This window comes from Chiloscyllium punctatum, chromosome 4 (genome assembly GCF_047496795.1).
Source record: "Chiloscyllium punctatum isolate Juve2018m chromosome 4, sChiPun1.3, whole genome shotgun sequence".
Lineage (NCBI taxonomy): Eukaryota > Metazoa > Chordata > Chondrichthyes > Orectolobiformes > Hemiscylliidae > Chiloscyllium > Chiloscyllium punctatum.
In genome coordinates, this window is record NC_092742.1 from 3,226,597 (window position 1) to 3,242,077 (window position 15,481).

General features: G+C 47.6%; 1 protein-coding gene across 4 annotated transcripts in view; it reads right to left on the bottom strand.

The window, feature by feature from the left end:
• The window catches only part of ift43 (intraflagellar transport 43 homolog (Chlamydomonas)), a 128,818-nt gene that overhangs the window by 21,389 nt on the left and 91,948 nt on the right, over positions 1-15,481 (bottom strand). For all 4 annotated transcript variants that reach the window (XM_072567968.1, XM_072567969.1, XM_072567967.1 and 1 more), the window contains exon 6: positions 8,445-8,517. In XM_072567968.1, the coding sequence (XP_072424069.1) occupies positions 8,445-8,517 (73 nt within the window). The remainder of the gene's footprint in view (positions 1-8,444; positions 8,518-15,481) is intronic.

Sequence of the window (15,481 nt, forward strand, 5' to 3'; positions counted from 1 at the left end):
ACAGGCAGTGAGCTGTCTCTATACTGGTATTTACCTGGGCAGTGAGCTGTCTCTATACTGGTGTTTACACAGGCAGTGAGCTGACTCTATACTGGTATTTACGCGGGCAGTGAGCTGTCTCTATACTGGTGTTTACCCGGGCACTGAGCTGTCTCTATACTGGTGTTTACCCGGGCAGTGAGCTGACACTATACTGGTATTTACGCGGGCAGTGAGCTGTCTCTATACTGGTGTTTACCCAGGCAGTGAGCTGTCTCTATACTGGTATTTACCTGGGCAGTGAGCTGTCTCTATACTGGTGTTTACCCGGGCAGTGAGCTGACTCTATACTGGTATTTACCCGGGCAGTGAGCTGACTCTATACTGGTATTTACCTGGGCAGTGAGCTGACTCTATACTGGTGTTTACCCGGGCAGTGAGCTGTCTCTATACTGGTGTTTACCCGGGCAGTGAGCTGTCTCTATACTGGTGTTTACCTGGGCAGTGAGCTGTCTCTATACTGGTATTTACCCAGACAGTGAGCTGTCTCTATACTGGTATTTACCTGGGCAGTGAGCTGACTCTATACTGGTGTTTACCCGGGCAGTGAGCTGTCTCTATACTGGTGTTTACCCGGGCAGTGAGCTGACTCTATACTGGTGTTTACCCGGGCAGTGAGCTGTGTCTATACCGGTATTTACCCAGACAGTGAGCTGTCTCTATACTGGTATTTACCTGGGCAGTGAGCTGACTCTATACTGGTGTTTACCCGGGCAGTGAGCTGTCTCTATACTGGTGTTTACCCGGGCAGTGAGCTGTCCCTATACTGGTATTTACCCGGGCAGTGAGCTGTCTCTATACTGGTGTTTACCCGGGCAGTGAGCTGTCTCTATACTGGTGTTTACTCAGAAAGTGAGCTGACGCTATACTGGTATTTACCCAGACAGTGAGCTGAATCTATACTGGTATTTACCTGGGCAGTGAGCTGTCTCTATACTGGTATTTACCCGGGCAGTGAGCTGTCTCTATACTGGTGTTTACCCGGGCAGTGAGCTGTGTCTATACCGGTATTTACCCAGACAGTGAGCTGACTCTATACTGGTGTTTACCCGGGCAGTGAGCTGTCTCTATACTGGTGTTTACCCGGGCAGTGAGCTGTCTCTATACTGGTATTTACCTGGGCAGTGAGCTGTCTCTATACTGGTATTTACCTGGGCAGTGAGCTGTCTCTATACTGGTGTTTACCCGGGCAGTGAGCTGTGTGGTTGGGGAACTAGTGCAGGAAGCAAGGTTTCAAGTTCTTGGATCACTGGGGTATATTTTATGGTAACCATAAATTCTACAAGAGAGATGGCTTGCACCTTAATAGATCAGGGATCAGCATTCTGGCAGGCAGGTTTTCTGCTGCAACACCGCTACATTTAAACTAAGTAGCGGGGGGGAGGGGACAAGCTGGATGTTTAAAAAGGAAATTGAAGGGGTAGTTAGAACAAGAGAAGTCAAGAAACACAACTGTATCAAGGAGGCAGAAAACTGGAAAAGGCATCATGCTGTAAAGTTGAGTGAAATAAGGGTTGAGGGGAAGGGTGAGAGCAGTAACAAATTAAAAATTCTATATATGAATGCACGAAGCATTAGACACAAGGTGGATGAGCTTGATGCTCTTTTGGAAATTGGCAGATACGATATTGTGGGGATAACTGAGACGTGGCTTCATGGGGACAGGGCCTGGGAAATGAATATTCAAGGCTACACGTGTTATCGTAAGGACAGACTGACGGGCAGAGGGGGTGGGGTGGCCTTGTTGGTAAGGGAGGATATTCAGTCCCTTGCGCGGGCGGACCTAGAGTCAGGGGATGTAGAGTCAGTGTGGATAGAGCTTCGAAACACTAAGGGTAAAAAGACCCTCATGGGAGTCATCTACAGGCCCCCAAACAGTAGTCTGGATGTTGGAGGTAAGTTGAATCAGGAGCTGAAATTGGCTTGTCGCAAAGATGTTACTACAGTTGTTATGGGGGATTTTAACATGCAGGTAGACTGGGAAAATCAGGATGGTATCGGGCCTCAAGAAAGAGACTTTGTGGAGTGCCTCAGAGATGGATTTTTAGAGCAGCTGGTGCTGGAGCCGACCAGGGATAAGGCAATTCTGGATCTGGTATTGTGTAACGAACCAGAATTGGTCAGTGACCTCGAAGTGAAGGAGCCATTGGGAAGTAGTGACCATAATACAATAAGCTTCAATCTGCAATTTGAGAGGGAGTGGGTACAATCGGTAGTGACAATATTTCAGTTGAATAAAGGGAAATATGGAGCTATGAGGGAGCAACTGGCCAAAGTTCAATGGTTTAATACCTTAACAGGGAAGACCGTGGAGGAACAATGGCGGATATTTCTGTGTATAATGCAGAAGATGCAGGATCAGTTCATTCCTAAAAGGAAGAAAGATCCCAGGAGGAGACATGGGCGGCCGTGGCTGACAAGGGAAGTAAAGAAACATATAAGGTTAAAAGAGAAAAAGTATAACTTAGCGAAGATAAGCGGGAAAACGGAGGACTGGGAAGCTTTTAAAGAACAACAGAGGATTAGTAAGAAGGAAATACGCAGAGAAAAAATGAGGTACGAAGGTAAACTGGCCAAGAATATAAAGGAGGATAGTAAAAGCTTTTTTAGGTATGTCCAAGGCAAAAAAATGGTTAGGACAAAAATTGGGCCCTTGAAGACAGAAGCAGGGGAATATATTACTGGGAACGAAGAAATGGCAGAGGAATTAAATGGGTACTTCAGATCTGTGTTCACTGGGGAAGACACAAGCAATCTCCCTGAGGTAACAGTGGCTGAAGGACCTGAACTTAAGGGAATTTCTATTTGCCAGGATTTGGTGTTGGAGAGACTGTTAGGTCTGAAGGTTGATAAGTCTCCGGGACCTGATGGCCTGCATCCCAGGGTACTGAAGGAGGTGGCTCGGGAAATCGTGGATGCGCTGGTGATTATTTTCCAGAGTTCAATAGAATCGGGGTCGGTTCCTGAGGATTGGAGGGCGGCTAATGTTGTGCCACTTTTTAAGAAGGGTGGGCGGGAGAAAGCAGGAAATTATAGACCAGTTAGTCTGACCTCAGTGGTGGGAAAGATGCTGGAGTCTATTATAAAGGATGAAATTACGGCACATCTGGATAATAGTAACAGGATAGGACAGAGTCAGCATGGATTTATGAAGGGAAAATCATGCTTGACTAATCTTCTTGAATTTTTTGAGGATGTAACTCGGAAGATGGACGAGGGAGATCCAGTGGATGTACTGTACCTGGACTTTCAGAAAGCTTTTGATAAAGTCCCACACAAGAGGTTAGTGAGTAAAATTAGGGCGCACGGGATTGGGGGCAAAGTACTAGATTGGATAGAGAATTGGTTGGCTAATAGGAAACAAAGGGTAGTGATTAACGGCTCCATTTCGAAATGGCAGGCAGTGACCAGTGGGGTACCGCAGGGATCCGTGCTGGGACCGCAGCTTTTTACAATATATGTAAATGATATAGAAGATGGTATCAGCAATAACATTAGCAAATTTGCTGATGACACAAAGCTAGGTGGTAGGGTGAAATGTGATGAGGATGTTATGGGATTACAGGGTGAACTGGACAAGTTAGGTGAGTGGGCAGATGCATGGCAGATGCAGTTTAATGTGGATAAATGTCTGGTTATCCACTTTGGTGGCAAGAACAGGAAGGCAGATTACTACCTCAATGGTATCAAATTAGGTAAAGGGGCTGTTCAGAGAGATCTGGGTGTTCTTGTCCACCAGTCAATGAAGGCAAGCATGCAGGTACAGCAGGTCGTGAAGAAGGCTAATAGCATGCTGGCCTTCATAACAAGAGGGATTGAGTATAGAAGCAAAGAGGTGCTTCTGCAGCTGTACAGGGCCCTGGTGAGACCACACCTGGAGTACTGTGTAAAGTTCTGGTCTCCAAATTTGAGGAAAGACATTCTGGCTATTGAGGGAGTGCAGCGTAGGTTCACGAGGTCAATTCCTGGAATGGCAGGATTGCCTTACACGGAAAGACTGAAGCGACTGGGCTTGTATACCCTTGAGTTTAGAAGACTGAGAGGGGATCTGATTGAAACGTATAGGCTTATGAAAGGACTGGACACTCTGGCAGGAGGGAACATATTTCCGTTGATGGGGGAGTGCCGAACCAGAGGACACAACTTAAAAATACGGGGTAGACCATTTAGGACAGAGATGAGGAGAAACTACTTCACCCAGAGAGTGGTGGCTGTGTGGAATGCTCTGCCCCAGAGGGCAGTGGAGGCCCAGTCTCTGGATTCTTTTAAGAAAGAATTGGATAGAGCTCTTAAAGATAGTGGAGTCAAGGGGTATGGAGATAAGGCTGGAACAGGATACTGATTAGGAATGATCAGCCATGATCATATTGAATGGCGGTGCAGGCTCGAAGGGCAGAATGGCCTACTCCTGCATCTATTGTCTATTGTCTATTGTCTATTTACCCGGGCAGTGAGCTGTCTCTATACTGGTATTTACCTGGGCAGTGAGCTGTCTCTATACTGGTGTTTACCCGGGCAGTGAGCTGACTCTATACTGGTATTTACCTGGGCAGTGAGCTGTCTCTATACTGGTGTTTACCTGGGCAGTGAGCTGTCCCTATACTGGTATTTAGCTGGGCAGTGAGCTGTCTCTATACTGGTATTTACCTGGGCAGTGAGCTGTCTCTATACTGGTGTTTACCTGGGCAGTGAGCTGTCTCTATACTGGTATTTACCCGGGCAGTGAGCTGTCTCTATACTGGTATTTACCCGGGCAGTGAGCTGTCTCTATACTGGTATTTACCCAGGCAGTGAGCTGTCTCTATACTGGTATTTACCCGGGCAGTGAGCTGACTCTATACTGGTATTTACCCGGGCAGTGAGCTGTCCCTATACTGGTATTTACCCGGGCAGTGAGCTGTCCCTATACTGGTATTTACCCGGGCAGTGAGCTGTCCCTATACTGGTATTTACCCGGGCAGTGAGCTGACTCTATACTGGTGTTTACCCGGGCAGTGAGCTGACTCTATACTGGTATTTACCCGGGCAGTGAGCTGACTCTATACTGGTATTTACCCGGGCAGTGAGCTGACTCTATACTGGTATTTACCCGGGCAGTGAGCTGTTCCTATACTGGTATTTACCCGGGCAGTGAGCTGTCTCTATACTGGTATTTACCCGGGCAGTGAGCTGACTCTATACTGGTGTTTACCCGGGCAGTGAGCTGTCTCTATACTGGTATTTACCCGGGCAGTGAGCTGTCTCTATACTGGTATTTACCCGGGCAGTGAGCTGTCTCTATTCTGGTTTTTACCTGGGCAGTGAGCTGTCTCTATACTGGTATTTACCCGGGCAGTGAGCTGTCTCTATACTGGTATTTACCCAGGCAGTGAGCTGTCTCTATACTGGTATTTACCCGGGCAGTGAGCTGTCTCTATACTGGTGTTTACCCGGGCAGTGAGCTGTCTCTATACTGGTATTTACCTGGGCAGTGAGCTGTCTCTATACTGGTGTTTACTCAGACAGTGAGCTGTCTCTATACTGGTATTTACCTGGGCAGTGAGCTGTCTCTATACTGGTGTTTACCCGGGCAGTGAGCTGTCTCTATACTGGTGTTTACCTGGGCAGTGAGCTGTCTCTATACTGGTATTTACCCGGGCAGTGTGCTGTCTCTATACCGGTATTTACCCGGGCAGTGAGCTGACTCTATACTGGTATTTACCTGGGCAGTGAGCTGACTCTATACTGGTATTTACCCGGGCAGTGAGCTGACTCTATACTGGTATTTACCCGGGCAGTGAGCTGTCTCTATACTGGTGTTTACTCAGACAGTGAGCTGACTCTATACTGGTATTTACCTGGGCAGTGAGCTGACTCTATACTGGTATTTACCCGGGCAGTGAGCTGTCTCTATACTGGTATTTACCCGGGCAGTGAGCTGTCTCTATACTGGTGTTTACCCAGGCAGTGAGCTGACTCTATACTGGTGTTTACCCGGGCAGTGAGCTGACTCTATACTGGTGTTTACCCAGGCAGTGAGCTGTCTCTATACTGGTGTTTACTCAGACAGTGAGCTGTCTCTATACTGGTATTTACCTGGGCAGTGAGCTGACTCTATACTGGTGTTTACCCGGGCAGTGACATGTCTCTATACTGGTGTTTACCTGGGCAGTGAGCTGTCTCTATACTGGTGTTTACCTGGGCAGTGAGCTGACTCTATACTGGTGTTTCCCCAGGCAGTGAGCTGTCTCTATACTGGTATTTACCCGGGCAGTGAGCTGACTCTATACTGGTGTTTCCCCAGGCAGTGAGCTGTCTCTATACTGGTATTTACCCGGGCAGTGAGCTGTCTCTATACTGGTGTTTACTCAGACAGTGAGCTGTCTCTATACTGGTATTTACCTGGGCAGTGAGCTGACTCTATACTGGTGTTTCCCCAGGCAGTGAGCTGTCTCTATACTGGTATTTACCCGGGCAGTGAGCTGTCTCTATACTGGTGTTTACTCAGACAGTGAGCTGTCTCTATACTGGTATTTACCTGGGCAGTGAGCTGACTCTATACTGGTGTTTCCCCAGGCAGTGAGCTGTCTCTATACTGGTATTTACCCGGGCAGTGAGCTGTCTCTATACTGGTGTTTACTCAGACAGTGAGCTGACTCTATACTGGTGTTTACCCAGGCAGTGAGCTGTCTCTATACTGGTATTTACCCGGGCAGTGAGCTGTCTCTATACTGGTATTTACCCAGGCAGTGAGCTGTCTCTATACTGGTGTTTACCCGGGCAGTGAGCTGTCTCTATACTGGTATTTACCCAGGCAGTGAGCTGTCTCTATACTGGTGTTTACCCGGGCAGTGAGCTGACACTATACTGGTATTTACCCGGGCAGTGAGCTGTCTCTATACTGGTATTTACCCGGGCAGTGAGCTGACTCTATACTGGTGTTTCCCCAGGCAGTGAGCTGTGTCTATACTGGTGTTTACTCAGACAGTGAGCTGTCTCTATACTGGTATTTACCCAGGCAGTGAGCTGTCTCTATACTGGTGTTTACCCGGGCAGTGAGCTGACACTATACTGGTATTTACCCGGGCAGTGAGCTGTCTCTATACTGGTATTTACCCAGGCAGTGAGCTGTCTCTATACTGGTATTTACCTGGGCAGTGAGCTGTCTCTATACTGGTGTTTACCCGGGCAGTGAGCTGTCTCTATACTGGTGTTTACCCGGGCAGTGAGCTGTCTCTATACTGGTGTTTACCCGGGCAGTGAGCTGACTCTATACTGGTATTTACCTGGGCAGTGAGCTGTCTCTATCCTGGTGTTTACCCGGGCAGTGAGCTGACTTTATACTGGTATTTACCTGGGCAGTGAGCTGACTAGGATGAACATAGCACTGGGAGACACAGCGAGCACAAGAGCAGAAAATAGGAACTTCATAGTTAAACTGAGAGAAAGGACCGCAGTCTGAATCAGCATTACACTGCAGCAATGTGAATGCATGCAGTGTGAGAAATGATATTGTTGAGTCAACCCTGGAGATTTCCATCTGGAATTAGAATGGTGTGGTGATAATAGAAAGAAGGGCAGGAATCGGGGTTTAAATCTTCCTGTTTACAGCGTGTACGGAAAAGCAGGGTATCAGTATAGATTGAGGAGAGCTTTCCACTGCTGGAGAAAGAGGATGTTTCAGATGGTCCATGCACAGAGTCCGTTTGGTTCGAACTAAGGACAAAGAGTCTGCCGTTCCAATGCTCAGTGTAGTCTATCGACCAGCAACCAGTGGAAAAGACGTAGACAAATAAATCTGCAGGGAAATTACAGCAAGGGAGTGGCAAAGTGGCTGGCACTGCTGCCTCATAGCGCCAGGGACCCGGGTTTGTACCCCCCTCAGGCAACTGTCTGTGTGGAGTCTGCACAATCTCCCTGTGTCTGTGTGGGTTTCCTCCAGGTGCTCGGTTTCCTCTCTCAGTCTAAAGATGTGCAGGCCTGGTGGATTGGCCATGGGAAATACAGGGTAACAGGGATAGGGTAGTGGGTGGGATGTTCTTTGGAGGATCGGTGTTTTACTTGATGGGCTGAATGGCCTGTAGGGAATTCTGTGATTACAGAATAGGAGAAGAAGAAGGCACAGAACAAAAAATATTTTTTAAAAAGGCATATGTGTAAAAACAGCCTTTTCACTCAGTGAGTAGTTAGGGTGGGGAATGCACAGCTTGGAAATGTGGGGGGGAGGCTGCAGATGAGCATTTAAATAGATACAGTGTTCGGGGAAAAAACAAGACACTGGAACTCAGTGAAATGGCTCATTTTGAGGGCCAGTATAGACACGATGACCTGAATGGCCTCCAGCTGCACTGTCACCATTCGGTGATTCTGTGACCTTTGAAGCCGGGGTGAGCTGACAGTAACCTGTCCTGGGAACTGGTGCTTACCTGGGTGGGGCTGCTACCTGCATGGCCAGATCTTCTTCCTGCACTTCCTCCAGGTCTGGGATCACAGGAATATCTGCAGCAGGGTATAACACGCAAGTTAGTGTTCTCCATTGGACAGGTAACAACAGAATACAAGACATACACACACAGGGAACTAGTAATGAGGTATCCTACCATTCCACAACAAGTTCAAAGCAGCCAAAGACAGAGTGCCAATAGGCGATATGAGGTTTGGTAGGTCATTCCTATTTGCACTGTCTGTGAATAATTCACACATGTATATCGAAACATGTACAGAAACTCACCCAACACTCATCGAGCAGACAAATATTCTCACTCTCCTTTCTTGGGCAATTGTAAAGGCTACAGTTTCCATCCACCATTTTGGAGCACTCTATGTCAACTAGTCCCTTTGCTCCCAAATGATCAGTTTCAAAAAACATGATACATGAACATGAGACTGATAGTTTGACTCAATATCAAGGACCGTTCATGAGGCCCAAAGCAGGAAAGAGGGTCGGTGCTGAGGGAGTGGGGACTGTCAGAGGGTCAGTGCTGAGGGAGTGGGGACTGTCAGAGGGTCAGTGCTGAGGGAGTGGGGACTGTCAGAGGGTCAGTGCTGAGGGAGTGGGGACTGTCAGAGGGTCAGTGCTGAGGGAGTGGGGACTGTCAGAGGGTCAGTGCTGAGGGAGTGGGGACTGTCAGAGGGTCGGTGCTGAGGGAGTGGGGACTGTCAGAGGGTCGGTGCTGAGGGAGCGCCGCACTGTCGGAGGGTCAGTACTGAGGGAGTGCAACACTGTCGGAGGGTCAGTGCTGAGGGAGTGCCGCACTTTCGGAGGGTCAGTGCTGAGGGAGTGGGCATTGTCGGAGGGGCAGTACTGAGGGAGTGCAACACTGTCGGAGGGTCAGTGCTGAGGGAATGCCACACTGTCGGAGGGTCAGTGCTGAGGGAGTGGGCATTGTCGGAGGGGCAGTACTGAGGTGTGGGGACTGTCAGAGGGTCGGTGCTGAGGGAGGATAGTAAAGGAGGATAGTAAAAGCTTTTTTTAGGTATGTCCAAGGCAAAAAAAAAATGGTTAGGACAAAAATTGGGCCCTTGAAGACAGAAACAGGGGAATATATTACTGGGAACAAAGAAATGGCAGAGGAATTAAATGGGTACTTCAGATCTGTGTTCACTGGGGAAGACACAAGCAATCTCCCTGAGGTAACAGTGGCTGAAGGACCTGAACTTAAGGGAATTTATATTTGCCAGGATTTGGTGTTGGAGAGACTGTTAGGTCTGAAGGTTGATAAGTCTCCGGGACCTGATGGCCTGCATCCCAGGGTACTGAAGGAGGTGGCTCGGGAAATCGTGGATGCGCTGGTGATTATTTTCCAGAGTTCAATAGAATCGGGGTCGGTTCCTGAGGATTGGAGGGCGGCTAATGTTGTGCCACTTTTTAAGAAGGGTGGGCGGGAGAAAGCAGGAAATTATAGACCAGTTAGTCTGACCTCAGTGGTGGGAAAGATACTGGAGTCTATTATAAAGGATGAAATTACGGCACATCTGGATAATAGTAACAGGATAGGACAGAGTCAGCATGGATTTATGAAGGGGAAATCATGCTTGACTGATCTTCTTGAATTTTTTGAGGATGTAACTCGGAAGATGGACGAGGGAGATCCAGTGGATGTACTGTACCTGGACTTTCAGAAAGCTTTTGATATAGTCCCACACAAGAGGTTAGTGAGTAAAATTAGGGCGCACGGGATTGGGGGCAAAGTACTAGATTGGATAGAGAATTGGTTGGCTAATAGGAAACAAAGGGTAGTGATTAACGGCTCCATTTCGAAATGGCAGGCAGTGACCAGTGGGGTACCGCAGGGATCCGTGCTGGGACCGCAGCTTTTTACAATATATGTAAATGATATAGAAGATGGTATCAGCAATAACATTAGCAAATTTGCTGATGACACAAAGCTAGGTGGTAGGGTGAAATGTGATGAGGATGTTAGGGGATTACAGGGAGACCTGGACAAGTTAGGTGAGTGGGCAGATGCATGGCAGATGCAGTTTAATGTGGATAAATGTCTGGTTATCCACTTTGGTGGCAAGAACAGGAAGGCAGATTACTACCTCAATGGTATCAAATTAGGTAAAGGGGCTGTTCAGAGAGATCTGGGTGTTCTTGTCCACCAGTCAATGAAGGCAAGCATGCAGGTACAGCAGGTCGTGAAGAAGGCTAATAGCATGCTGGCCTTCATAACAAGAGTATAGAAGCAAAGAGGTGCTTCTGCAGCTGTACAGGGCCCTGGTGAGACCACACCTGGAGTACTGTGTACAGTTCTGGTCTCCAAATTTGAGGAAAGACATTCTGGCTATTGAGGGAGTGCAGCGTAGGTTCACGAGGTCAATTCCTGGAATGGCAGGATTGCCTTACACGGAAAGACTGAAGCGACTGGGCTTGTATACCCTTGAGTTTAGAAGACTGAGAGGGGATCTGATTGAAACGTATAGGCTTATGAAAGGACTGGACACTCTGGCAGGAGGAAACATATTTCCGTTGATGGGGGAGTGCCGAACCAGAGGACACAACTTAAAAATACGGGGTAGACCATTTAGGACAGACATGAGGAGAAACTACTTCACCCAGAGAGTGGTGGCTGTGTGGAATGCTCTGCCCCAGAGGGCAGTGGAGGCCCAGTCTCTGGATTCTTTTAAGAAAGAATTGGATAGAGCTCTTAAAGATAGTGGAGTCAAGGGGTATGGAGATAAGGCTGGAACAGGATACTGATTAGGAATGATCAGCCATGATCATATTGAATGGCGGTGCAGGCTCGAAGGGCAGAATGGCCTACTCCTGCATCTATTGTCTATTGTCTATTGTCTATTGAGTGGGCATTGTCGGAGTGGCAGTACTGAGGGAGTGGGGACTGTCAGAGGGTCGGTGCTGAGGGAGTGCTGCACTGTCAGAGGGTCAGTGCTGAGGGAGCGCCGCACTGTCAGAGGGTCAGTGCTGAGGGAGTGCCGCACTGTCAGAGGGTCAGTGCTGAGGGAGTGCCGCACTGTCGGATGGTCAGTACTGAGGGAGTGCTGCACTGTCGGAGGGTCAGTGCTGAGGGAGTGCAACACTGTCGGAGGGTCAGTGCTGAGGGAATGCCACACTGTCAGAGGGTCAGTGCTGAGGGAGTGGGCATTGTCGGAGGGGCAGTACTGAGGGAGTGCCGCACTGTTGGAGGGTCAAAATAAAAGTGCAAAAGATAAAGCTGGAACATTCACAATAATCTTCAGCCAGAAATGCCGAGCAGATGTCCAATGTCGGCTTCTCCAGTGATCCCCAGCATCACAGATACCAGTCTTCAGCTAATTTGGTTCACTCCACGTGACATCAAGAAAGAGGCATTTGATTCTGCGAAGTCTATGGGTCCTGACAATATTTCAGCAATATTACTGAAAACCTGTGCTCCAGAACATGGCACTCCCCTGGTGAAGCTGTTCCAGCACAGTTACAACACTGGCATCTACCCGACAATGTGGAACATTGCACAGGTATGTCCTGGACATAAAAAGCAGGACAAATCCAATTACTGCCCTATTAGTCTATTCTCTATCCTCAGTAAAGTGATGGAAGGGGTCAGTAACAGAGCTATCAAGCAGCACCTGCTCAGCAATAACCTGCTCAGTGACCCCCAGTTTGGGTTCCCCCAGGGTCACTCAGCTCCTGACCTTATTATAGCCTTGGGTCAAACATGGACAAAAGAGCTGGAGTCCGGAGGGGAGGGGAGAGGGACAGCCCTTGACATCAAAGCTGCATTACACCGACTGTGGTATCAAGGAGCCTGAGTGAAACTGGAATCAATGGGAATCAGGGGGCAAACTCTCTGCTGGTTGGAGTCAGACCTGACACATTGGAAGATGGTTGTTGGAGATCAGTCACCTCAGCTCCAGGACATCTCTGCAGGAGTTCCTCAGGGGAGTGTCCTCGGCCCAACCATCTTCAGCTGTTTCATCACTCACCTTCCCTCCATCATAAGGTCACAGGTGGGGATGTTCGCTGATAACTGTACAATGTTCAGCACCATTCACAACTCAGATACTGAAACAGTCCATGTTCAAATGCAACAAGATCTGGACAATATCCAGGCTTGGGGTGACAAGTGGTCAGTAATATTTGCACCACACAAATGCCAGACAACGACCATCACCAATAAAAGACAATCTAATCACTGTCCCTTTACATTCAATGGTGTGACCATTGAATCCCCAAGTATCAACACTTCTGAGGGTTACTACGGACCAGAAACTCAACTGGACTCATCAAATAAACATGGCTACGACAGCAGGTCAGAGGCTAGGAATACTGCGGTGAGTAACTTACCTCCTGACTCCCCAAAACCTGGGGAGGCACAAGGCACAAGTCAGCAGGATGATGGAATACTCCCCACTTGCCCTGGATGGGTGGAGCCCAACAACACTCAAGAAGCTCAACACCATCAGGACAAAGCAGCCGTTTGATTGGCACTACAGAACCTAGAACATAGAATATAGAACAATACAGCGAAGAACAGGCCCTTCGGCCCTTAATGTTGTGCTGCCTTGTGAACTAATCTAAGCCCATCGCCCTACACTATCCCATCATCATCCATGCGCTTATCCAAGGACTGTTTAAATGCCACTAATGTGGCTGAGTTAACTAAATTGGCAGGCATGGCATTCCACGCCCTTACCACTCTCTGAGTGAAGAACCTGCCTGACATCCAACTTCAATCTATCACCCCTCAACTTGTAGCTACCCCCCTCATACAAGCAGATATCATCATCCTAGGAAAAGGACTCTCACTGTCCACCCTATCTAATCCTCTGACCATCTTGTATGTCTCTATTAAATCCTCTCTTATCCTTCTGTCCAATGAGAACTGACCCAAGTCTCTCAGCCTTTCCTCATTAGATCTTCCCTCCAGACCAGGCAACATCCTGGTAAATCTCCTCTGCCCCTTTTCCAATTTTCCACATCCTTCCTGTAATGGGGCGACCAGAACAGCACACAATATTCCAAGTGCAGCCGCACTAGTGTTTTGTACAGTTTTAGCATGACATCATGGCTCCAGAACTCAATCCCTCTACCAATAAAACCAAGATCCCTCTGCACATCCACACTACCAAGAGTCTTTCCATTGACCCAGTATTCTGCCTTGCTGTTATTCTTCCCAAAGTGCATCACCTCACATTTATCTACAATGAACTCCATTAGTCACCTCTCAGCCCAATTCTGCAGTTTATCAAAGTCCCCCTGCAATCTGTAACATTCTTTCACACTGTCCACTACTTCACCGACTTTAGTAATGTCTGCAAATTTACTAACCCATCCACCTATACCTGTATCTAAGTCATTTATAAAAATGACAAACAGCAGTGGTCCCAAAACAGATCCTTGGGGCATACCACTAGTAACCAGACTCCAGACTGAATATTTTCCATCAACCACCACTCGCTGCCTTCTTACAGAAAGCCAGTTTCTAATCCAAACTGCTAAATCACCCTCAATCCCATGCCTCTGCATTTTCTCCTGTAGCCTACCATGTGGAACTGTATCAAAGGCTTTACTGAAGTCCATGATCACTTCATCAACTGCCTTACCCTCACCTACATGCTTGGGTCACCTTCTCAAAAAACTCAGTCAGGTTTGTGAGACACGACCTGCCCTTGATGAAACCAGGTTGACTATCTCCAATCAAATTGTTGCTTGCTAGATGATTATAAATCCTATCTCTTATTATCCTTTCCAAAACTTTTCCTACAACAGACGTAAAGTTTACTGGTCTATAATTATCTGAGTTATCTCTGCTGTCCTTCTTGAACAAGGGCACAACATCTGCAATCCTCCAGTCCTCTGGTACTAAACCTGTAGACAATGACGATTCAAAGATCAAGGCCAAAGGCTCCAACACCTCCTCCCTAGCTTCCCAGAGAATCCTCGGATAAATCCCATCCGGCCCAGGGGACTTACCTACTTTCACACCTTCGCGAATTGATAACACCTCCTCCTTACTAACCTCAATCCTTTCAAATTTAATAGCCCGTATCTCAGTCTTCTCCTCTACAAAATTCTCCTTTTCCTGAGTGAAAACAGATGAGAAATATTCATTTAGCACCTCTCCAATCTCCACAGGGTCTACATACAACTTTCCACTTCTGTCTTTGACAGACCTTATCCTACCCGAGACATCCTTTTATTCCTCATATACCTATATCCACAACCATCCACTCCCTCCACCACCAACGCTCAGTAGCAGCAGTGTGTACTATCTATAAGATATACTGCAGAAATTCACCAAAGATCCTCAGACAACACCTTCCAAACCCATGATCACTTCCATCCCATAGGACATTAGATATATGGGAACTTTACCACTTGCAAGTTCCCCTCCAAGCCACTAACCATCCTGACTTGGAAATATTTCACTGCTCCTTCACTGTCACTGGGTCAAAATCCTGGGATTCCCTCCTTATGGGTATGTGAGTCTACGTAGACTGCAGTGGTTCAAGAGGCAGCTGATCAGCACCTTCTCAAGGACAGCTCAGGACGGGATATAATTGATGGACCAGCCAGTGATGCCCATGTCCCACGAGTGAATAAAAAAAAGTGCAAGTCAGTGAGAATGAGGGCGAGTATGAATGTATCAGAATGATTAAAAGAACGAGGAACAGTCCTTCACACTGCCAACCATAATTGATAAATACACACCTTGACATCCATCTGTAGCATTGTTAAATGTCTGACAATTGTTTTTTTTTAATGTTCTGCTTTGTTTAAAAGAAGAAATCAGAAAGCTGCCAATTCTGATTGTATCAAATTCGGATTGTTGTGAGGGGGACAGAGTGGAGGCAATGCTTGGTGATTGAATCCAATGCTGAGAAGGGAATGACCGATGTGATTTGGCTTTTGGCATAAGACATGGACATGCTCAGAGGCACACCCCACGTGTGGCTGACTTAACATTCTACCCCTCCATTTACAAAAGGCTCTGTTCAGCAAATACCCTCCCTGCAGAAC